This window comes from Orbicella faveolata, unplaced genomic scaffold, assembly GCF_042242905.1.
Source record: "Orbicella faveolata isolate gen_17 unplaced genomic scaffold, um_ofav_v1 contig_35, whole genome shotgun sequence".
In the NCBI taxonomy this organism is placed as follows: Eukaryota; Metazoa; Cnidaria; class Anthozoa; order Scleractinia; family Merulinidae; genus Orbicella; species Orbicella faveolata.
The window spans coordinates 7,192,103-7,217,555 of record NW_028301564.1 but is presented as its reverse complement, the minus strand read 5'-3'; the positions used below and the strand labels follow the sequence as shown (position 1 = coordinate 7,217,555).

Sequence of the window (25,453 nt, the reverse complement as noted above, 5' to 3'; positions counted from 1 at the left end):
GCGATGACTATTAGAGCTTAAGCCTGGTAAGCGATTCAGAAAGCTTCAATAAATCGTCAGAACACGAAGAAGCGAAGAATTCAGCTCGCATAAAGACTGGGTTTGGCTAATTGCACCAGGAAAGAAACTGCCTAGATTTGCTTCTGTACAGGAGAAATTTCCTCTTTAAGCGGTAGAAGGAAGTTTGATATTCAGTTTGCCCCAAGAGAAGGAAACATACTGAAAACGATCGTGAGAGAAACCAGATTTTCTGTTTTTGCGTAATGAGCAGCTGAATCGGTACGTTGATTATCACTGTTTTGCTAGAGTTCTCAGCTTTTTCACAAGCAAATACATATAAGCCCGAATCCTAGCTTTGTTATCTGTTTATTTGCGAGTCGAGTTAAGTAATAAATAAGTTGGCACTTTCACTTTGTTTTATATCCTAATGGTTTGAAAAAAAATTTCGTGAACACCAAAATCAGTGTTACTTTGACTGCTGAAGGATCTGGCTGTTTCTACCACCTTTGAATGCATGTTGTTTACATGTCATTAATTTCCTACTGTTTCGCTTGTTTTCACATTTTATCGTTCAGTTTTCGCTTAACTTTTGTATGTGCTTTCCAAATATTTAATCAACAATTCTTGAATGCAGGACGAAGATGTAGTATATTAACCTGTTTATGATTCATGCCACCGCGCTAAGCGTGCAGTAAAGATGGCACTGTTCTTTGGTACGGGTAGGACTAATCTGCGCAACTGGAGACCGACGGAACCACGGAACCTGCGTAACTTAGAGAAATGACTGTTTCTATTAGAAGTACGTATACTAGACTCAACTACTACTAATCTGAATAACAACTAATCATTTTTAACTTGATTTGTTTCGTGTATGAATATATTAGATACCTTCAACAGTCCTTGTCGAAACAAATACTTTAATTTGGGTTCCATCACAAATTCTTTCGCTCCACCTGTCACGGAAATGACAAGGTTGGGTAACTGTAATCCCCATTCTTCCTTGAACAGTTTCAGAACGGTAGAGGGAGGGGTATCATGAGAAATGCGGATGAACTGTGGAAAGAGAGCATTATATAACTATTATTAGTACAATTCTACTTGAACACTAATGCAAATGCTGCAATCTGATTGGCAGAGCCATTACACACTATCAGGTATTAGTGTTCAGTGGCTTGGTGTGGTCGATAAAATTTCAACGTTTTCTCGTTTCTCCGAAGTTTTGAAAGAACATTTAAAAACAAAAGGATAATTAAATTCCCGAGAAGACTGTAAAAGGACATTCATGGTTTCTGGAATTAAATAAACTCGAATTTTTTGAAAGACTCTGATAAGCGCGCGCGCACAACTGAATATGTCAAATTGACAACTCAGTTCGCGCGAATTCTCAAAGCGAGAAGTTTCATATTAAGACCAGAATTTTTGGAATCGTTATTTGAAGCAAATTTCAGTTAGAATTCTACTAAAACAATTAGATTATGAGCTCGAGATTTATATAAGGTGATACTATCACCTCATAGAAATCTCGAGCTCATAATCTAATTGTTAATTAGTACAATTATCTCTTGTTAGTACAAATCTATTGGCATTCTATCACGAATGCCGTTCTCTCATTGGCTACGCTACTCGCCAGCTATCCTGTGATAGATAGTTAGTAGCGGTTGTCAACAAAATGGCGGCCGCTTCTTCGCGTTTTCGAAGTGCCTGCGAGGAGAATGTTTACCGAACACTCGAACGGTTCACCAAGAAGTCACATCTTGCGTTGTAGTTTCACTGTTTTAATCCAAAACTCGCGGTACTGTACTGACAGTACTCGCTAACTCGCTTACTTCGCTCACAGAAACAACTGAAAGTTCAACGATCAGTGTTATGGCGCGTTTTTTGCCATAACACATACTCTCGGCTTGATTCTGCTTTGACTCTGCTTTGATTGCCAATTAATGTCTTAATGACTCCTCTTAAGCCTCTTAATCCTCGATCCTGCTGCCCTTATTTTAAAAGAGACAAGTCAATGGTTTTCAGGCTAGCTTAAAAGGCAGCAAGTAATATGTAATTGGCAGTCAATACTGTTTCTCTCACTGACCAGTGTATTGTATTTGGAAAGGCACTGACCTTCGCTCTGCTCGAGGGTCCTGCTCCAGTAAATTCAAGTTCTCCATAAGCGTCGGTTGATCCGTCTTCTTTTGTATGCTTGTCCGGGTCCCATTCGTCAGCATCACTTGTTTGATTTCTTGCGTCAGGGTGGTCATTCTCCAAACGACCACAACAGCACCTGAAAAAATCAACCTCACTGAAAATTCCATCTCAATTAAGTTTGATCAATGTTGTTGTCTGACGTTTTCCAAAAAGGTTCGGTCTTCCTGATAACCAAACTATTGATATTTATTCCCTTCGCATAGCCTTTCCATCCACTTACGCAAATTGTTTTGTCATGATCGCCATTCAACCTTCTTAAGATCTCGAGAAAACAAATGATCAACACAGCACATTTTCCCGAGATCAATGAACATGAAACAGTCCCAGGTCTTCAAATGAATTAAAGTAATTCTCCCATCTCTTATGGAGTGCAATGTAGACACAATATGTTTGCCCTCACTGTGGACCATTTTTCACTCACCGCCCTTCGTCTTTCACATCTGAAGAACGGATGAATTGACAGCATGCTCTTTTCCTAAACGTCGAGTAAATCCATGAACTCTTTTCCTGTGGTGCCTGTAGGAGATTATGTAAATCGGTAGGAAGATCTTGATTCAACCCCATTTAGTTAGAGCAATGAAAATTCTTATTACTTTTACTTAAGGTAGCTGACGCAAGTTTCAGATTTTTTTGAGCTCGTTACATTGATGGACGATAATACCACTCTTTATCAGTTGCTACCATAATAGAACATCAAATAAATGCCCAATGTGTTTATTGATAGAACTTTCCAGAAACAACACTCATTTTAGCTTTAAGTGATATTACTCTAAAAAGAGAGCTAACGGACCAGTATTTTTTATCGTTAAACAGTGATTAGCGTGTCAAGATCCAACATTTGCAAAGTTCAAAAAAAAATCCATCGCGCAGAATTGTGTGACACATCCGGGATATTTACAGGTGCAATGGCGCTAAATTTGAAAGCCCGAGACGACAAAGGCCACGACACAATAAAGAAAAATGGCTGCAATAGACAAAGACCCCCCTGCGTTTTACTCTGTTACAGCTTAACTATATAGAAAAATTTACTGCCTGACGAGTATGTTCCGCGTTAAATTTCACGCGAAAAACCGATATCGCACAAATCGCGAAGCGATGAGTGCAATATCGGTTTTTCAAGTGAAATTTAACGTGGAATTCACTCATCAGGCAGTGAATTTTTCTTGAATCGCATTCCTAAAGCCACCAAATCACTGAGCGAAACCAAACGTTTTGTATTTTGTGAGCCGCGCCAGTGCGCAAACAATGGAAACTCTTTAAAAGTCAGGTGTCAAGATCTAGCGAATAGGAAACAAGATATTTTTAGAATGACAACCACTTTTATTCCAGCCTCGTGGAGAAAGCAGTACCTCACATTTTACAATCTTCAGCAAAACAACTGAACGTACACAATACGGAGTTATTTAAGACAAAGAGTTTGTAGAAAGTTCTTTCATTCAATGAATATCTTGGATTTGCCTGCTACCATACAACTTAGCAAAATGTAGCGCCGACAATCAACAACTGAAATGCTTAAGCGAAGGGAAAATTTCAAGCGTTCTGATATTAAAACAAGATCTACAAAAAACCGGTAAGTGCTTTACAGTTATAAACATAGGCACGCAAGGCGTGCAAGAGTTATTTTTTTTGTGCGAAGTGTCGGAGATAGGAGCATTCATAAAGCTGTTTACAGTAACGATTTGTTTAATTAGACAAGTTTTCTTGGTTGTGATGTACAGCAAGAAACAAACTGGGAATTTATGATGTACATGCGATGTTACATCGGTCATGGGAAGATAGCTAAATAGTAAGCCATGAAATGTTTGACTGAACAAACTACAGTAATCTGACACGTCTCCAGATTAATGTAGATACCATCTTATTTTCTAATAGGCAATTTGATTCGTTCTTTGATACAACCCACACTGTGATTGGTGTGACACGCGCACATGCATAACTCCCTCACTCACCGATCACACAACCCTTCCAACCCCCAAGAGGAATTTTTGCTCAAAAAATACTCAAGTAAATTTAGAGACTATCGCATTTTATACGAGTCGTAAGTTTACCCTTTTTACATAACACAACACAACACAACTTCACCGAAAATAGAAAGAAAGAGAAAAAAAACCTCTGACACGTTGAAAGTCTGATTTAATTAAATGGCACTTTAACTTGGTGTCGCGCAGTCTTCAAAGAACATTTGAACAGTTTTCATACTTTTTACCTTTAAAAACATCGGACTGAAATGAATGTCATCAAATAAAACTATTGAACTGTTACTGCAGAGACGTAAAAACCGTCCAGAAATGAAAACTTCTTTTTTGTTTAATATCCTGGGAACAATAGCCGATAACTTGTCAGCTGTAATTGAATTTACTCCCATATAAAAAAACAAAAGTGTTAAGTTACCATATGTTACTACAGATAGCAAACATCTCGTGGGAAAGAGTAGTGACGATTCGTCCGTTCTAATTGAATTTACTCCCTTGTGAAAAACAATAGCGTCAAATTACACTTTGTAACTAAAAAACAAAAATATCTCGTTATATTTGTATGCAACAAGAACAAACATAATGTTCTAAATCCAGAACAATTTGGATTTAGACCAAACTCTAGAACCACGGATAGTTTATTCATTTTCCAGCAATTACTCCATAAATACAACAAACATCACAAGAAACTTTATGTTGGTTTCATTGACTACGAGAAAGCTTTCTATAGCGTATGGTAATCCGGTATGATTCATAAATTACACAAATATGGAATTCAAGGAAAATTCTTGAATGGTATTAAGTCCATGTATTCGTCAATTAGGAGTTGTGTTAAAATTAATCAAAACACACTTACCGAACTTTTTTCATGTAACAAAGGGATAAGACAAGGTGATGGCCTAAGTCCAGTTTTATTTTCGTTATTTCTGAATGATCTACCGGTGTGATGTTAGGGAATCGCTCTATAAACTGCTTGATGCATGCAGATGATTTATTAGTAATCAGTCCTTCTCCGGAAGGGCTGTAACAATCGCTCAATGTAATTCATCAACACGCTCAGCAATGGAAGCTCAAAGTCAACACTAAAAGTCGAACATAATCATATTTAGTGGTAACGGGCAAAACAAAAACAATACAAATTTCAAATGCAATAATGAAACTTTACAAATTGTCGATAAACAAACATATTTAGGTGTAGAAATGACTTCATCCGATCGTTACACCTATGCAAGAGAAATTCTCAGCAAAAAAGGCACAAATGTTCTCTCGATAATAAAAAGATCCTTTTCTAACTCGGATTCAGCAACTATTGCGATTAAGAACAAACTTTTCGATGCCCTTGTTAAACCCGTGTTACTTTATGCATGCGAAATTTGGGGACCAGAACTATTGTCATACAGAACGCATTTAGAGGAAAGAACATGCTTAGTATGCAAAGAAAATTGCGTAGAACACGAACAGCATTTCTTGACGTATTGCCAGGGGTACGCTACCATAAGAGTTGAGCTCCATTCTCACATTTCAAACAAAGATGCACTTTACGCAAATCTGAGCGATAACGAGAGAACTAAGTACTTACTTAGAGCTGACAATAGAGTTACATCAAAAATAATAGGTAAATATATCAACTTAATGTTTAAAAAAAGAAAAGAGATTCTCAACTTACCAACGAAATGAGCATTATAATTTTTATTTGATTTTATTTGAATTATAAAAGAATCAAGTGAATGCTATTTCTTATTGTACTAGTCAATGTTAAACCTTTATTGTAAACAGACCAATACCTCCCTTTGGAGAGTAAGGCGCAATAAAGATATCCTACTACTACTACTACTACTACTACTACTACTCACTCACTCACTCACTCACTCACTCACTCACTCACTCACTCACTCACTCATCCATTGAACCGTCCATAACATACTAGTACCCGACGCGCCGACTAAGAGGTATTTTTTTTACGAAAAAATAACTCAGCAAAAATTGTATTCAAAATAAAACGATTAAGACTGAAATTTCTCGGTAAACTCTTACGAAAAATAGCTCAAAAAAGCTTCACCATTTTAACTGTTTTTCTTTCATTGCAGAGAGTCGCTTGTTGGTGTCCTGTTGGTCTGAAAGTTTATGGAGATATTTACTGGAGAATTATTAAAAATTACTCCAGTAAACATTCCGCCAACTGTCCCTGCCATCAGGTAACTAGAACGCAGTGCTACGGTTACTAGTAGCTGCTGTGTTGCTTGGCGGGGCTGAGCTGTTGAGAACAATCTCCTGTAAAGCATGACCTGAATCGCTGTTGGTAGTTGACGTGCGTGGGTTGAAACCGGCCAACTTATTCGACATTCACCGCTGTTTTTCCAGAGGATTATGGCTGTAGCTGGATATGGATTCCGGATTGGCGAAGCCAGTCAACTCTGAGATTTCCAGTCGGTCGAAATCGTCACGGAGCGCTTGGATGACTGTTTCGCGACCACTTGAATTTGTAAATTTGCCGAGGGTTCCTGCTTTATGAGTCAAATGAGTCAAAATGGCGGACGTCGCAAAACTCGGTGTAAGTACTGACTGTGAATTCGGTGGTTCGCTACGCAACGATTTTTGCTTCTCGAATTCATTTTAATAGACGAACAAGTTCAGAGGTTGAAATTATTCAAAGGACGCTAGTTACAGCGAAAGACCTTGGAATTTTCTTGCTGAAATGGGTTGGAAAAGACGGGCGACTGTCATTGCTTGATCACAACTGATCACTCCCAAGAAGTCGTACAAGAGACCTACTGACCGGAATATCACCTGATATGGTAGAAAATATATGGTTTGACACCTTTAAATCTAGTGTAGAACCTTTGGAACCTAAGCCGGCACCAATAAACAGCATGTCATGTGTAGCCGATAAGGATTTACTACTGTCCCTCGAGCACATTGCCAAATATATTAATGGCACGGGTCATAAGATCAATATCCAATATGGCAGCCAATGCAACAGAACCGAACGTCAAGACAAAAATGATTACTCCATTTCTGCGCTAAACGAAAGTAAAAAATAGACAATTTAATAAAAACTTAACTAGTGAGCACCACTCTGCGAACTGTAGTTGTATAACTTCTTTATTTCTCCTACGCGTTTCGTGTGACTAACGCACACTTCATCAGGGAGTTTAACAATACAACACGAAGCGCCTTTATATACACCTAACTCATACTAGAGTTTACATTTCGTAAGCACACACCTACGGATATACAGATAGGAATGACCAACTCCGCGGTAATACGTCCAGGAAACAGGCTTTAAATTTCAGCAAGGTGTGACATATTTTATGCGTGATATAATTTTGGGGTCCACAGTTTTAGCTAAGATTGTGGGCCCCAAAAATTACTTACTTACAAAGATTAGTTAGTGTCACAGTTTTCTTGTAACATACTGTACAATGTAATTCTGGTAAGATAGTGCTAATAATACTCTTAATACGTGCGTGACTACAGTTGAAGGTAGTCTTGAAAACAATAGTCACACGGTCCTACCCAAGCTAGACTTATTCTAAGGTTTCTTGTAAAGTCATTTCTCTCTGTCACTATCGTATTTCACGAAACAATGTAAGCAGAAAGCTGAATGGATACCCCCTAACTCGTAGTCGCTTCCAGAACTTTTCCCTAGTTTCATAAAATGAATTAAAGGAACTGTTTCTAGCATACCTCATTAGTTCCCCTTTGATGAAGGCTTTCTTATTGCTAGAAGGGTGAAACAACTCGAACGGTATGAAAAAATATTTTTTAAGAGGCTTTTGAAAGGTGGAAAATTGCAGCACGTTCAAAGAGGTATCTCTATAGAAAAGCAAATTCAGAAAAGAAATGCTACTTTCGCTAATACAATAAGTAAGTTTGATTCGATCAGTTTTGCTGTTGAGAGCGTTAAGAAATTCCAAGAGGGTACCTTTGGGCCCACACCAGAAAGCAAAGATGTCATCAATAAAACAATTGTACAGTTGTGATCAAGCGATGGCAGTCGCCCGTCTTTTCCAACTCATTTCAGCAAGAAAATTCCACGGTCTTCTAAATGAAGGTATCAATATGTTGGGTTACATATGAGTATGTTTTCTTAAGAAGTTAAAAGGACTAATGCAACATATGGGTCGCAGAGGTGTGCCGAGCCTCCAAAGTTTTTCCAATGCGAAAAGAGCCTTTGTCGATGACAAGAGAATCCTAACAGTTTTGCTGTCCTCCCCTTCATCAATGGTGTTAGGCAACCACTATCAAGAATTCTTCGAAGGCACGACATTCAAGTTGTAAATAAGCCCTTCAAGACTTTGCAACAAGAATTTCCTTCTTCCAAATACAGACCATCTATTGAACATCAACCAAGCGTGATTTATGAAATACCCTGTGCCGATTGTGATTGGTGTTATGTAGGCGAAACCGGCCGGTATTTTGAAACTCATAAGAAAGAACATATCAGGAATGTAAAAACATGTGCTAGTGGATCAAACATTGCGAAACATGCATGGTCATTCGACCATCGCATAGATTTTGATAATTCTAGCGTCATCGACAAAGGCTCTTTTCGCATCAGAAAAACTTTGGAGGCTTGGCACACCTCTGCGACCAAGCATGCTGACAATAATTCTAAGCCGATTCCAAACCAGTATAGTATTCTTTTTAAACAATAGTCACCTAATTTACATATTTTTACTTTGATTTTGTTCTACTTCTTATTTTTATCTCGCCTTTTCTTGCATATATTTTATCATTTTGCATTCCATTTTTTATCCGTCGAAGGCTGTAGATCGACAGCCGAAAGCTCATGTTCTTTCTCGAAAATTTTTAGCCAGCGAACGTTTTTATTGTAATTTTTATTATGTCTCATCCTGGCTGCGCGTCAATCTTCAATCGTATTACGTCGAATTAATTTTCATAATTGAGCATTTTGTTAAAATGATACCGCTATAAAAGTATCAAGAGTTAAAGTGTAGTAGTGATGGTCTATGAAGTAAAGGAATTAGAAAGTGCTGGCCGGGATCAGGTGTTAGCCACCCAAAGTGCATCATCGAAAATAATTTTTTAAGTGCAATCTTTTTTGTTTCGCGTGGTTAAAACTCAACGGTTCGGCTTCAGGTTGCACTAACGATTTTTTCAGTTATGCTTGGTGATTAAATGATCAGCTCCAAGAGTAAATTATAGTTGAAATACTGTAGACAAAATGTCTCGGTAAAGATTACCGTTTGAATAGTGTGATAAAACTCTGAACTCTGAACAATCGAGATTAGTTGTTGCCGTTTCCTAATGCTGCAAACCATTTTAAGAAAAAAAAACGAATGCATGTTTTCTGCATTGTCGTAATTCGATACTGTTAAAGAGAGTTGCTGTATCAAATGATTTGTTTTTATGTGGGGACGAGAAACCGAAAAGCAACCCACCTCGTTTAACAGCGATGGAAACAAAAGACTTCGGTTGAGCTCAGATTGCCGGACTAAAACGGTTAGTTCCTCGCCAATTAAAACGTTTCAACTTGTTTGCCATCATTCCTAGTGGAGATTCCGGCTAAAACTGTCCCGCCAGCGGACTGTCAAAAACTTTTTTCCACTTTAGAACCGATCTCCTTCTGAGCCAGTGACAAGGTAGCGATAAAGAAAGTCAACCTCGAGATGACAAAAGATCTGTGCTCTTGCCTGACAAGTTTGCTAGCGCTATTCAAGATCTGTGTTGTTTGGATCCAAATGGTTTCTAAGAGACACCGAGCTAAGCTTTTTAACTGTTGTCCAAGTATGTGCCTAAACAGATTACTAACTCTAGTTCGCTGAGCTTTCGACTGTACTAACCTGAGGTGGGGGTCGGCTGTGTTTTTCACGTCGCTGTCGTCGAGCCCCATCCTCCTGGGAGGAATTTTGCGTAGACATTGCGGCTTGTCCTAATGGAGCGGCAGCCATCACTTTGATTTCAAGAACTGTGCTGAGTTCACGAGACAACTGCGATCTTGATTGCTCCACTAACTGCTACTTCTGATGGTGGAAGAACTGAACATCTTTCCTCCACTAGCTCAACACACTAATTGAAAGCGGAAAATTCATCGAGTAAAGGAAGTTTTAAGCTCATATCTTTATTCCAAGAACAATTGCCACACCTAGGAATCATGGTCAATTAGTTAAATGTCTTTTTCCTTTACCATTAAGTGATCTTGAACTTTAAGTTAGGGAAATTCAACAGATGACTGTAAACAACTACCCAGTCTTTCACGGCGTAATGGCAGTCACTAATCCATTTAATTTCATAATACGAACTTGATAATAACTAGCCACTGGTCGTAAAATCAAGTTAAAGAAACATTTGGTTATAATGCTCAGTTTCTTTGCAATTCGGTCGCTCAGTCACTCACTCAACCTCCGACGTGCTGTTTAGCACATTCGGGTGGAAGTTGACTCAGCAAATTTGCAGGAATCGAGGAACTGAAGGTTATCAAGCATAAATCCGTCAGTCACGCCTGATGGATATGTATTTAAATAACAAATATATGCGTGTGGTGGCGAAATGTTAAAATTCTATGTACAACCTTTAATTTCCCAGCTTCTTGGTAATTATCTTTAAGCTCACGGGCTTGAGCCACTATCACACTTCCAAGTTCACTTCCAATCCTTCGCGTTGCATAATACTGGTCTCCGTGATTCATTGCTTCGTCATGTGTTCAATTAGCCGCAACTTACACAATATGTTACTTACAATATTTTGCATCTAAATTATATTGCTCGTCAGATAACATTCGCTACATGCTTCGCTACATGCGGGTTGTGTATTTTTCTAAATTGTAACATTTGAGATTATTGAAATAAATAATGATGATAATAAAAATAATGATAATTAAAACTTATATATCGCAATTTTCCATGACGTACATGATCAAATGCGCTCAAATAATGATGATAATATCATTACGATTATTTCAACAATTTACTCAAACTTGCATTTAGTTGTACCAGAACGCGATCCCTCAACATAAAAAAAATGATTACCATTACGCAATATTTCAACCAAAATTCAGGAGGCGCTGTCCCGGTTTTTTTTGGCAAAACATGTCCAGTTATCTGCAGAATAACTGATTTCGAGCTGATACTGTCGACGTCAGGGTGCTTTTTTTAAAATAATTTTATTTTGCCATACACTTAAATCACCTACATTAAAAAAAGTACATTACTTTCAAGCTACAATTGGGCATAAAATACAATATGAACATTACCTATAATACTACAACTACTGACAAATACTAACGTCACTTACAAAAAAATTAAAATTACCGATTTTACAATTACAGTTACAGTCATATAAACTGATCAGTGCTGAAAACATATTATTAAGTAATTCTTGCTTTTAACTACAAAAGCTAAAGGCTTTTAATTTTAAACTACTGTTTCACTATCAAATGAGAGGTGAAAGAGGCTCCAGAGACAATTTACGAGACATTAAAGGAGGTTGTGTAGGAACAGAAAAATTCTAAACTGGGTGCCCTATCTCAGTCGTATTCGACAAATCCAGATGAAATATCTTGGGATTAAAAAATAGGGATGGATTTGTTTGTTTTTGAATGCATTGGATCTCAAACCAATTATGATGGATAAAGTAAGGTCCGTATCCGGTATTTTGTTGCAAATTGTTTGTCATTTATCAAGCATCGCTTAAAATTTTGCCAAAAGACCTGATGTAATGCAAGAGCACATACCATGTTTTCATCTGTATGAAAGTCATTGGACCAGTTAATTTCGTCCATGTTTATTTTCAATCTGGACCAGTCAACCTGTTCACTTAAGAAATTTTCCTTGATGTTGATTGGCTAGCATGGGCTAGGTAGTTAAAGTTTATTGGTTAATGGCGTGACGTGCTTAGGTTTTATATTATTTGCTGTTTAACTGTCCGATTTGGCCTTTCCAATTACAAGTGTTTGTAATCGGACAGGTCAAATCAAACAGTGTGGACCTGAAAAAGCCAATTAAGTCACAAATAAGAACCAATCATATTTGATATTAACACAATTATAATGATAATAATACATTTGTATGACGCAAACTTCCTTGCAATGTTCAGTCGGGCATAAAAATAACCTTGCACAACATTGAATATTTAAGGACGTTTGCGCGAAAATTTTCTACTCGATAGATTTTTTTTAAACTTCTACTGCGGACAGATAATGATTTACTTGTTTCAGAAATGAAATAAAAATTGCGGGTCACCGACTTCGTTTCAGGGATAAGGCGTGTGCAAAACAAGTCTGATTTTGATAAATTGGTGCGCGTAATTCAGCATGGTCTCCAGGGTTTCTAGGTTAAAATATTAAAGATAAGTCAACAGAGGCAAACTCTCCTAATGATATTTTGTATAAGTGAATCTGTGGTGTTAATAATTTCAAATATTGCCATCATTTTCACAAACCTTAACCCTTAAAGAGGCATTTGAAACTACCGCACAGCTAAACGAAGAGGTCAAATGAACGGAATTTGACGGAGTGTTTTGCAAAAAATTCAAACTTCTACTCGATAGATTTTCGTCATTCTTTCGCAAAACGTAGAAAATCGGTAGAGAAAATGACCCATCGAAAGAAAAATAGAGGCCACCGAACGTCCATGATCGTTAAATCCACGCAAAGTTGTAGCAATGGCCATTTGTCCTATTATTGTCCACTTTACTACTTAGCGCGCGCGCCCGATGCATGACGTGGCGTGTGAATTTCGTGCGCAGTAAGGATGCGCAGAAACAATTAGCGCGAACGTCCTTAAGGTGGCTCGATTTAATTTTTCAATAGTGACACCTTCCAACTTTAAATATAAATTACAACGTACTAAAACATAATACAGAAGATTGATATCTACACTCTTGCTGGAGTGCAGTGTATTTTATCGACATCGGAGTTACCATAGCAACGCAATGACGTCAATGCTGTTTTTATTCACGGTCGACTTTGTTGACATCTAGAGGTTTTCTGTCTAAACTGCCTACTGTACTTGTAGTTTAGATGGCGTGCCTAATGTGCAGCGAGTTTAAACAAATTCTATGAGAGCGATTTCGAGAAATCCTCGGCTGAAGTTTTCGACAGTTGACATGAAACAAATCTAATCGAGTCGTTCTAGTATATGTTCGCCGGGCTTACAGGAAGCGCATTTGGAGCGCATGTTATTTTTATACACATGAACCACATTTCCTGAAGAGTTTAACAAAATCGCTTCATCTGATTTCGAAAAATATGAACTTAAATAAGGTGGCTATTTTGCTTTTTTGTCAAAACTTAGCTATGTTTTTACACTGAGGCGAATATTAAAAAAAGTGGTCGATGAGTTTCTTTGAAACTTGGTGATCCTATAGTTAAATTACCATTTTCGAAGACCTCTTAGTTTCAAGGTAATTGAAATAGCGCAAGGTGGTCAAACATTGATATCATATCGCTCAAATTTTGCTTTCACATTTTCGGCGCCTGCTAATTATTTTTGTTGGTCGCTTTTTTGTCTCATTATGCATGCCATTGTTAAGAATGGTGAGTTCACGAGACAACTGCGATCTTGATTGCTCCACTAACTGCTGCTTCTGATGGTAGAAGAACTGAACATCTTTCCTCCACTAGCTCAACACACTAATTGAAAGCGGAAAATTCGTCGAGTACAGGAAGTTTTAAGCTCATATCGTTACCAGAACAATTGCCACACCTAGGAATCATGGTCAATTAGTTAAATGGTCAATTAGTTAAATGTCTTCTGCCTTATCCATTAAATGAACTTGAACTTTAAACAAGGAAAATTAAACAGATGGATGTAAACAACTATCCAGTCTTTCACTGCGTAACGGACCCATTCAACTTTATAAAACGAATTTGATAATAACTAGCGACTCGTCGTAAAATCAAGTTAAAGAGAATTTTGGTTATAATGCTCAGTCTCTCTGCAATTCGGTCGCTTAGTCACTCAGTCATCCTCCGTCGTGCTGTTTAGCACATTCGGGTGGAAGTTAACGCGGCAAATTTGCATGAATCGAGGAACTGAAGGTTATCAAGCATAAATCCGTCAGTCACGCCTGATGGATGTACATTTAAATAACAAATATATGCATGTGGCTGGCGAAATGTTAAAATTCTATGTACAACCTTTAATTTCCCCGCTTCTTGGTCATTATCTTTAAGCTTACGGGCTTGAGCCACTATCACACTTCCAAGTTCACTTCCAGTCGTTCGCGTTGCATAATACCGGTCTCCGTGATTGATTCCTTCGTCATGTGTTCAATTAGCCGCAAATCACACAATATGTTATTTACGATATTTTGCATTTAAATTATATTGCTTGTCCGATAACGTGATGAGTAAACTTTGTTATTACAAGTTATTCCTTTGCCTCGATCAGCTTCGCTACATGCGGGTTGTGTATTTTTCTAAATTGTAACATTTGAAATTATTGAAATAAATGATGATGATAATAACAATAATAATAATTAAAACTTATATATCGCAATTTTCCATGACGTACATGATCAAATGCGCTCAAATGATGATGATGATATCGTTACGATTATTTCAACAATTTACTCAAACTTGTATTTAGTTGTACCAGAACGCGATCCCTCAACATAAAAAAAAAAAACAATTACCATTACGCAATATTTTAACCAAAATTCAGGAGGCGCTGTCCCGGTTTTTTTTTTAGCAAAACATGCTCAGTTATCTGCAGAATAACTGATTTCGAGCTGATACTGTCGACGTCAGGGTGCTTTTTTTAAAATAATTATATTTTGCAATACACTTAAATTACTTACAATACAAAAAGTACATTACTTGCAAGCTACAACTGGGCATATAATACAATATAAACACTACCTATAATACTACAACTACTAACAAATACTAACGTCACTTACAAAAATGATTACTTAAAATTACCGATTTTACGATTCCAGTTACAGACATATAAATTGATTGGTACCAAAAAAAACATATGACGGTAAAGTAATTCTTGCTTTTAACGACAAAAGCTAAAGGCTTTTAATTTTGAACTACTGTTTCAATATCAAATGAGAGGTGAAAGAGGCTCCAGAGACAATTTACGAGACATTAAAGGAGGTTATGAAGGAAGAGAAAAATTCTAAGCAGGGGGCCCTATCTCGTATTCGACAAATCCAGATGAGATATTCTGCAATTAAAAACTGATAGAGATGATAGAGATGGATTTGTTTGTTTTTGAATGCATTGGATCTCAAACCAATTATGATGGATAAAGTAAGGTCCGTATCCGGTATTGTTGCAAATCGTTTGTCATTTATTAATGACAAATTTTGCCAAAAGCACTAAGTGATAGTGCAAAACTAGCCAGAAAAGGTGAGTTAAGTTCTAAGTTCTCTTCAGCTTCACAAAAGGTGCACATGTCGTTATTTTTAATACCCGTTTCCCTTAGAAAATAATTTTTTGCTAGTTACCTAAGTAATAGTTTGAACTGAAAAGTGATTAATGTAGTTATTTTAGTACAATTGACAGGAAGTCAGTAAACCGACTTCCTGTCAATTGTTTCGTCGTTTTCAAGCTCGCAGTCATCAGACCATTTTTCTTGACTTCCGATAGGTCCCGATAGGTCGCTGTTGTTTAATACGAACTAGACTCTCGTAAACTACTTTGTTGGCCTTTTCAGTTTTAAAGAACCGTTCATGAAAATATTCACAGTTTTTGTTCCTACTTAGAAGACAATCTCTATTTAATTGTTTTAGAGATTTTAATGCCGGTATAAGACCTTGAAAAGCAAAAAAATGGATTTCATGCCAAAGCGTTCTATTGCCAGAGGGCACCACTACCAGAGTGCTACTTAATGATGACTTAGTGATTTCAAATTGGCCGAGTGCGTAGCGCGAGGGTGATTCGAAATTACGAGCAGGATTACCCTGAATTGTACGACACGAAGTGGACCGCCTAGAATAGCTGTGCTAACTGCGGGCTACAAAGGCTTTTTCACAGATTGTAAAGAAAAGTCAATGCTGTTGTTGTTAATTGAGTCAATAACAGTATGCGAGAAACTCAGGAATTAAAGATTTAATGCAAGAGCACATACGCTTCTTTCATCTGTATGAAAGTCATTGGACCAGTTAATTTCGGCCATGTTTGTTTTCAATCTGGACCTGTCAACCTGCTCACTTAAGAAATTTTCCTTGATGTTGATTGGCTAGCATGGGCTAGGTAGTTAAAGTTTATTGGTTAATGGCGTGAAGTGCTTAATTTTTATATTTTTTGCTGTTTAACTGTCCGATTTGGCCTTTCCAATTACAAGTGTTTGTAATAGGACGGGTCAAAACGAGCAGTATGGACCTGAAACAGCCAATTAAGCCACATATAAGAACCAATCATATTTGAGCACGTTGTTGTTGACACAATTATAATGATAATAACAATACATTTGTATGACGCAGACTTCCTTGCAATGTTCAGTCGGGCATAAAAAATAACCTTGTACAGCATTGAATATTTAGGGTGGTTAAAATCCAACTTTAAATAGAAATCACAACGCACTAAAACATAACAAAGGAGATTGATATCCACACTCTTGCTAGGGTTCGGGTGCGGTGTATTTTATCGACATCGGAGTTACCATAGCAACGCAATGACGTCAATGCTGTTTTTATTCACGGTCGATTTTCTTGAAATCAAGAGGTTTTCTTTCTAAACTGGCTACTGTAATTGTAGTTTAGATAGTGTGCCTTGTGTGTAGCGAGTTTAAACAAATTCTATGAGAGCGATTTCGAGAAATCCTCGGCTGAAGTTTTCGACTGTTAACATGAAACAAATCTAATCGAGTCGCTCTAGTATATGTTCGCCGGGCTTACGGGAAGCGCATTTGGAGCGCATGTTATTTTTATACACATGAACCACATTTCCTGAAGAGTTTAACAAAATCGCTTCATTTGATTTCGAAAAATATGAACTTGAATTAGGTGGCTATTTTGCATTTTTGTCAAAACTTGGCTATGTTTTTACACTGAGGCGCATATTAAAAAAAAAATTAAAGTGGTCGATGAATTTCTTTGAAACTTGGTGATCCTATAGTTAAATTACTATTTTCAAAGACCTCTCAGTCTCAAGGTTAGTGAAATAACGTGAGATGGTCAAACATTGATATCAAATCGCTGAAATTTTGCTTTCACATTTTCGGCACCTGCTAATTATTTTTGTTGGTCGCTTGTTTGTCTCGTTATGCATGCCCGTTGTTAAGAATTTTCGTACTAGCCTGTGAATTCCAACGCACTATGCGTTTCCGACAACGTGCCCTTCGGAGAACGAAGCCGATTATTCTGCTCTACCAGTATTTCCCAACGCGTGTGTGACGGACGGCTACCGTGCTATTGTTATTTAGATAACACTGATCTACAGATTAGAATAATCGGCTTCGTTCTCCGAAAGCAATGGCGCGTTGTCGGGAAAGCATGGTGCGTTGGAATTCACGCTGGCACGATAGACGCGTTTAAGACTCTAATCAAGACGTACGTGTTCAAAGAAGCTCTTAATTCATAATGAGATACAAATATGACGATTATTAAGACGTTCCTCTTTATATATAGTAGTTTTTACTTAGGTTGTTCAATGTTCTACAAGGTAATTTTTATGCACGAATGAACATTTGTAGAGAACTGGAACTAGTTATTATAGAACGATAGGGGACTGGCACTAGAAAAAGGAAGAATGTTATCCAAGATGGCGTGAAACGCTACGAGTGCGTATTAAAAAGTTAGATGCTCTGTTGTAATTTGTCGTTCGTTGGGCGTGTTGACTAGCAAAATTGGCGACCCTGCCAGGACCTAAAACTCGAGGACAATGAAGGACTGTAGGAACCGCTCGCAGCGAACGATTTTGGTATGTTTTTGAGCTTATCTGTGTTTTCTTGGCGACCACGTGCTTTGTAAGTGGCCCGCCATATTTGTCAACCCGTGTGGAGAAGAGCGAAGTACACACTATGGCCGAAGACCTTCAACTTGAAATACAGTCTAACATTTATGCCGCGGGTTGGAGTTCACTCGAGCGAATTGCAGAGTTCTTTAAAGTCGAAATTGAAGGGAAAAGCAAACTCTTCGTGGCGAAACTTATCGTTCAGCAACTCGAGAAAGGAATTGGCAAGTTAAAAGAAGCCGAAGTTGTGCCGTACCTTGAAGATGTGAAAAAGTTGTTGACAGAAAAACCATCTTCTGGCATCAAGGACGAAGGTAAGAGTGGAAAGATTGTTTAAAGTGATTCCAAACCTCCCACTGTAGCGAAGGAAGACTCGGTCCAACAACTGTTGGCGACCAGCGCTTTACGTAGACAATTTAAGATCAGTGGTCAAATCGGGGAGCCTGAGCAGAAAGATAAAATTAGCTTCTCCTCGCTGGCGTGTCAAATTCAAACGGGGTTGGCCCAGGGTTATGCTGAAAATGAAATTGTTGATGGTGTTATTCGTTCGATCACACCTGGTATGGTGCTTAGAAGTTATCTGGAAACTTACAAAGGTCTAACATTGGATCGGTTAAAGAAAATTCTCCGTAGCCACTACGGTGCGGAGAATACATCAAGCGCAAAAGAATCACCTCAGGTGTTTTTGATGAATGCCCTAGATCTGAGGCAGCAGATTCTGTTTGCATGTAGTGAAGGAGATGATGACACATCCCTACAGTATGACTCTGGGCACGTACAGCGTCTGTTTCTTCGAACAGTAGAAACTGGTTTACAGGATGAAAGTATTCGTGCTAAGATTCGCCCATTCCTGCAGGACCCTAATGTGTTGGATGAAGTGTTACTGCAACAGATGAGTATGGCAACCTCAACAGAAAAGGAGAGAGACAAAAAGCTAAGGAACAATAGCAAGACCAAACCACCAGCGTTATCAGTATCTGCAGTATCTGATGACTCACCTAAAGGAAAGGAAGAAAACAAGAAAAACACCCCTCAGAATGATCTTCTAACAGCTATCAGTGCAATCAAGTCAGAAGTTGAGGCATTGAAAAGTGAGGTCAGAAAGAAGAGCACTGACCAAAGTGTACCCCATGGGAAGTGGCCGGAGAGACGAAGACCACCTTTGTGTTCAAGCTGCCTTGAAAACAAGAAGGAGTATTGCAATCACTATTTTAAGTGTGGGAGCGACTCTCATTTTGCAAGAGGGTGCTGGAAGCAGTTAAACAGGAATCGACTGCTTCCGCGAGATGGGAAACAGTCGTAAATCCACCCAAGTCTCACCAATGTAACAACTGCTGTAAAACTGGAGTCGAGCATGGACAGCTTAAGAGATGTAGTCAGTGTCTTAGTGTATGGTATTGTTCCGCAGAATGTCAGAAAGGACACTGGTCTGAACACAAGGTGTTGGGCCAAGCAATAAGTCATCTCTCTGAGGCAAGTACGAGTAAGTCTAAAGATTTTGTAGACCCAGCCTGTGTTAGCCATTTAACTCCAAGTGAACATGCTAAAGTTATTGGCCTTGTTGGTAAGAAGTGTATGGTAAAGTGCTTCCTCAATGACTGTGAATGTGACTTGTTATGGGACACTGGTGCCCAGGTATCCATAATATCAGTCGAATTACTTCAGCCACACCTAGGACAAGTAGCTATTAGACAGTTGTCAGAGCTCCTGGATACAAATCTAAATTTAACAGCAGTAAATGGGACTAAGGTACCTTACATTGGGTGGGTGGAAGTCAGAGTGAAGTTAACCTCTCTCAGCAGTGATAGTAGTCAAGAAGAACTGTTAGTGCCTTTCCTTGAAACATCAGAAAAGTTAGACTGTCCTATTCTGGGATACAATGTCATTGAAGAGCTGGTAAGCCAGGACCAGAACCCAAAGCCAATTATTTACAAGAGTTTCCCTGGAAAAGATAAGGCAAAATTAGATGTCTTGGTAAACTTTATTCAGAGTTCAAGTTCAGATGCCATTTGTAAAGTGAGAACTGGAAGAAAAGATGTGGTCATACCTAAGGATAGCACAGTTGCTGTCAGTTGTCGTGCAAATACAGAACCTGTGTACAGGCAAACACCAGTGTTGTTTGAGCCAGACAAACTAGTGCAGTTGTTGCCAGAGGGCTTGGAAGTTAATGAGACTTTGTTAAACATCAAACCAGGAAAATCATCCCGTGTACAAGTTGCTGTGTACAATGGTACAGATCATGACATCACGCTTAAGAGCCGCACCTCGTTAGGAGTTCTTCAGGCAGTGAAATCAGTGACTGCAGCAGACGTGAGGCTGAGTGAATGCAGTATCCGGACCGACCAACAACATCTAAGGGAGCACGAGCCTCAAGGGCCAACAAGACCAACTCCTTCTGGGCAACAAGATGGAGAAAGCAAAAACCATCTCCCGGCAGTTGACCTTAGTGGCTTAAACCAAGATCAGCGAATTGTAGCTGAAACAATGCTGAGGGAAGAGTATGAGTCATTCTCACCCAGTGAAGAAGATATTGGTTGCATCCCTGATCTGGAAATGGAGATTAACTTGAAGGATAGCCAGCCAGTGCAGAAGAAGTACACGTCAATCCCTCGACCGTTGTACCCAGAGGTGAAACAGTACATTGAAGACCTTCTGAACCAGAATTTCATCACCATATTCCTCTCCAGTTGTCTGTGTCCGAAGGAAAGATGGGTCTCTGAGACTATGCATCGACTACCGAGAACTTAACCGCAGGACTATTGCTGACAGACATCCTATCCCTAGAGTCCAAGAAACCCTGGATAGTCTTGGTGGAAATAGTTGGTTCAGCGTTCCCGATCAGGGTAAGGCATACCACCAGGGCTTTGTGAGCAAGGAGAGCAGAGCAGCCACAGCATTCATTACACCATGGGGGCTGTACGAATGGATAAGGACCCCATTTGGATTGATGAATGCGCCTGCCAATTTCCAGCGGTGTATGGAACGGTGCTTGGGTGAACTGAGGGACAAAGTGGCCATACCATACCTTGATGACATCATAGTATTTAGCACGACATTTGAAGGACATGTTGAGCACCTGAGAACCGTGTTAAGAAAGTTGCGTGAACATGGAGTGAAGTTGAAGCCGCGTAAATGTAGTTTGTTTAAACGTGAGGTCCAGTTTCTAGGAAGAGTTGTGTCAGGTGATGGTTACCGGATGGACCCAGGGTGTGTTAAGGTTATCGAGAAGTTAAAGGAAGTGTCACCTAGAAGTATTAAGTTACTACCGAAGGTACATTAAGAACTTTGCCAGAATTGCAAAACCAATTTATGATCTCCTAACTAGCACTGGGAAGGATGGTCAACCACCCTCAGAGACACCAACCTGTTGGGGTAGGGAACAGCAACTCGCCCTTCAAGAGTTAGTGAGGCACCTCAGTCATCCACCTGTTATGGCTTACCCAGATTTCTCAAAACCATTCACTCTACACACTGATGCAAGTAAAGACGGTGTTGAGGCAGTGTTGTACCAAAAGCAGGATGGGGTCATGAGAGTAATTGCTCATGCTTCACGAGCACTGTCACCAGCTGAAAAGAAGTACCACCTTCATGCAGGCAAGCTTGAGTTTCTGGCTCTAAAATGGGCAGTGACTGACCATTTCCGTGATTACCTTTATTACTCTCCAGAGTTTACTGTTTTCACGGATAACAACCCCTTGACATACATTCTAACATCAACAAAGCTCAATGCCACAGGTTTGCGGTGGGTTAATGAATTGGCCGATGTCCACTTTGAAATCAAGTCTCGACCAGGAAAAGCCAATGCGGATGCTGACACCCTGTCCCGAATGCCAATCAGCTTTGAGAACTATATGGAAAGTTGTTCAGAAGTAGCTAGTCAAGATGTTCTGGATGCTGTCACTTCCTCTATCCATGAAACTAACACTGTTCAGACCGCTTGGTTGTCATCATTTACAGCAGTGCCTGATATCTTAAAGGAAGAGTGTGTTAACATTCCAACTATGCCACATAGTGAACTTATCGCAGCTCAACAAGAAGATTCCACAATCGGTCGTGTTTTGCACTTTATGCAAGTCGGAAGCCGTCCGACCTACCAGGAGAGACAGAAAGAGTCAGCTATTGTACGACAGCTCTTACATGAATGGATCAAACTGAGTAGTATATAGGGTAGTCGACAAATGCCGTTTCGAAGAGGGAGGAGCGTTTAGCTGTTTTACACCCCCCAGCTTTAAGTCCGAACCTCACAAGCTCGGTTCGGTTGAACCTGGGGGCTGTAAAAGAGCTAAACGCTGGGTCCCTCTTCGAAACAGTATTTGTCGACTACCCTATATACTACTTACAACTACGGGGAAGGGGAAGGATACCAATTGGAAACAAGCGAGCCCGCTGTTATACCGCCCAAGCCGCGATGTCTCGAGCAACAAACAAGTGCGCGTGGCTGATGCGGGGCCGGAAAGAAAGCTGCCAACTTTCCGTGGCCATTCAAAGCCTCCCTCCAGAGCTTCGTAAGATGATTCTCAAGGAGTACATCGCGATAAAAATTAAGGAAAAAAGGAAATGGGGTGGGACAAGGTACACGAGAAAATTTTAAAACTGCCATTCTGTGAATTCAAGCAGCAAATTGTGCGAATGATAACTTGTGTTGAATATCCGGACTGTTATTTCGAGAGTTGTTGTTTCCCCTGTTTCGCAAGGGAGGGAACTATTCATAAACCCTCAGTGAGGCCGCCGAAGGAGCCAGAACTTCTCATGGAAGAAGACCTCGATTACAAGAATTTTTTAGAAATATGCTCTTGGAATGGTTACAATTGGCATGAGTGGTTCCTTTTTTGCAGGGCGAATTAGCGGCGCCGAAATCTTTCAGAAATTTCACTGAGCGGCGACGATATAACCTTCCCGTTCGAAGCAAAAGGTTTGTTTTGAAATCTGCGAGTTGCGTGACGTTTTTCTCAGAAGACTGGAACCAAATATTACCCAGGCCCTTGGACGAGCAGTACTGAAAAACATGGAGGACAACTCAAGATTTTTTTGTTTGGGCCGAAAAGAACGAACCAGAACAGAATTTACAAAAAAAAACACGCTCAGTCAACGCGCTGTAAGTTATTTTTTCACCACAGAAGCTGCCGAAGTGAAGCGAGAAGGAGGAAACGAGAAAATAGCAAGATTTGATCGCAGCGTTCGGTCGATCGTAACATGAAATATTCCTTGAACAAGGGACTCAATCGAGCCTGTTTAAGTTTCCTCTGCTTCTCGCATGGTTTCAACGACTTGATATGTTATCTGTCTGACCTCTTTCTGCCAAACGGGTGTAGAAAGTTCCATGAAAATAAAGCAAATCGCGTGGAAAAGCACAAGCATTTTGGCCTTCAGAAGTACTGTTGGGATATAATTTATTCAGCCAAGCTCTAAATATAGCTCAAGCATGACATCATCTCGCCTCCCAAAGCGCATGCGTATGTGTGCTGCGAAATTTAGGCAAAGGACAGAGAGCTACACCACAAGTGAAAGGGGAGGCGAACGGATCAATGTATATAGCTTCCTGTATTGTACTATTTATCAGCGAGCAAATGAAGGTGCTTTTGGATGTGAGGGTGGCCACCTCTGATTCCTAATGCGGCACGTACAGGCGCTTGTCAGGGGTATGGGGTGAGACCGTCCACGGTGACAACTCCGGGTGAACCCGCCCGGGCCCAGTGGAGACTGGGGGGTGCTCAGAGGTCTCTCGGGATCTCAAACCTCGTTCCCGGAGGTAAAACGGGCGACAGCCGCCTTGTCAGCGGCGGGAAGTCCTAGCCGGGGCTAGGCAAGAACAGCCAACGAGCAGCCCCAGACAGCGCTTTTGCCCTTTTGTGTGACCTGTCACGCAACGTCACGCGTGAGGGTAACGCGGTGTAACGCAATCATCTGTTTTTTATAAGACAAAGAGATAGTTTTGTGTTTTTTCGCTCAAAATTTAGTTCAAAGTTGTGCTTTAATCCACAAGTTTTTTTCTATATTCTTCCCGAACCTGGTTCCGAACCTGGTTTCTTATCTGGCTGGATTGGATTTGTTTGTATTTGCGCAAAGTTTGAGCGTAAAGTCTCTTTAAGTTGGCGATATTTCTGCATTTCACGTGTGATCAGTTGAAACTCCGTGTCAGAAACCCGATTATTATTCAGAGCTTGTGAGACAGAGCAGTTTATCGAGTCACGTTTTGCAATAGCCAGAGAATGGATTCTCGAGTGCTTATTAACTTTGCGTTCAAGCTTCTTGTTGACAACGGACAGGCTAGTGGAAACTGCGCCAGATAAAGCTGCTATCCCGGCAACAGGCGCGCCGATAACAATTCCAACACCAGTGAGTGATGTTGCAACAGCCCCAGAAGACAGAGCTGCCGTGATAGCGCCAAGGCCAACCACGGAATAGTGAAGCGCTTTCCGGGCTTTTTTATATTTTTTCAAGACAAGCCTGTAATGCTCAACCTCAGCAGATATTTCTTTTTCAATTTTACTTATCTCAGTTACCCGGAAATTCTCGGCATTCATCGTTTCGGGAAGGCTTGGATAGATTCTTCTTTCATTCTCGGCAGGCGGCGCGCTTGGAGGTAACAGATTTGCCGAAGACATTGTGTATATAAAGAAATTTAATTTAACTCTAATTCAAAAAGAAGCGGGAAGCCCTTGAAATCAAAGAGTTCGCCATTTCATCTTTCACGCTAATGGTGATGCTATTTATAAACTCGTCTGTAGAGCAGTCTCGCAAAACCTGTTGCGGAGAACCCTGGTAGCTCACCTTTTCATAAGGCTTCCCTTTCACATCAAACAAGGCTAAAACATCTGACCTTTTGCCATTGAACAGATTCCGTTCTGTGTCGATCAAATCACAATGAATGAAATAGGTCGTTGGAGTTGTAAGCCTTTTTACGAATGTTATAAAGTTCAACTTCCGCCCAATACCAAGCAAACCAGCTAAATCGCGATCAAGTTCTATCGGTTTTAACCCAAAATTTTTTATTACAAGCTGGCCAGCAGGTTGATTTATTTCTGTTTCCAACTTATAGCTATATTTTGCGAACAGACCGTCTATTTCTTTTGCCAAGCTTTCTAAATTATAATGGCCTGGGGTTATTTTACTAACTGACAAAGCTCTATCTTTGTTTTTATCTCCCAAGGAGCCTGAACCTTCTTTTTTCAAAGTGTCCCAGCTGTTGTGTAAACTGCAAGATATGAGATTCATGAAATGTACTTTCGGTATCGGCTCTTCAAAATAGATAGTCCCTCCGTTCTCTTGCGTGACAATAGTTAGAACAACCATTTTATATTCAACAAATAAAATTGTGTTCAAATACAATGCCGAATGTGTGGAAAAATCCCGAGCTTGTGATAGAAGCGGCAGTCGCCAAGGAAAAGGCATGGAAAAATTTTTAAACCATTTTCCA

At 39.6% G+C, this 25,453-nt stretch overlaps 1 protein-coding gene across 1 annotated transcript in view; it reads right to left on the bottom strand.

The window, feature by feature from the left end:
• LOC110054059 (transient receptor potential cation channel subfamily M member-like 2) overlaps positions 1–10,242 on the bottom strand; it is a 78,559-nt gene extending 68,317 nt beyond the window's left edge. Inside the window, exons 1-4 of the mRNA XM_089272778.1 lie at positions 9,974–10,242; positions 2,615–2,709; positions 2,110–2,269; positions 889–1,053 (exon numbers count right to left, since the gene is read on the bottom strand). Of these exons, the coding sequence (XP_089128904.1) occupies positions 889–1,053; positions 2,110–2,269; positions 2,615–2,709; positions 9,974–10,081 (528 nt within the window). The 5' untranslated portion in view covers positions 10,082–10,242. The remainder of the gene's footprint in view (positions 1–888; positions 1,054–2,109; positions 2,270–2,614; positions 2,710–9,973) is intronic.
• Positions 10,243–25,453: the final 15,211 nt, after the last annotated feature.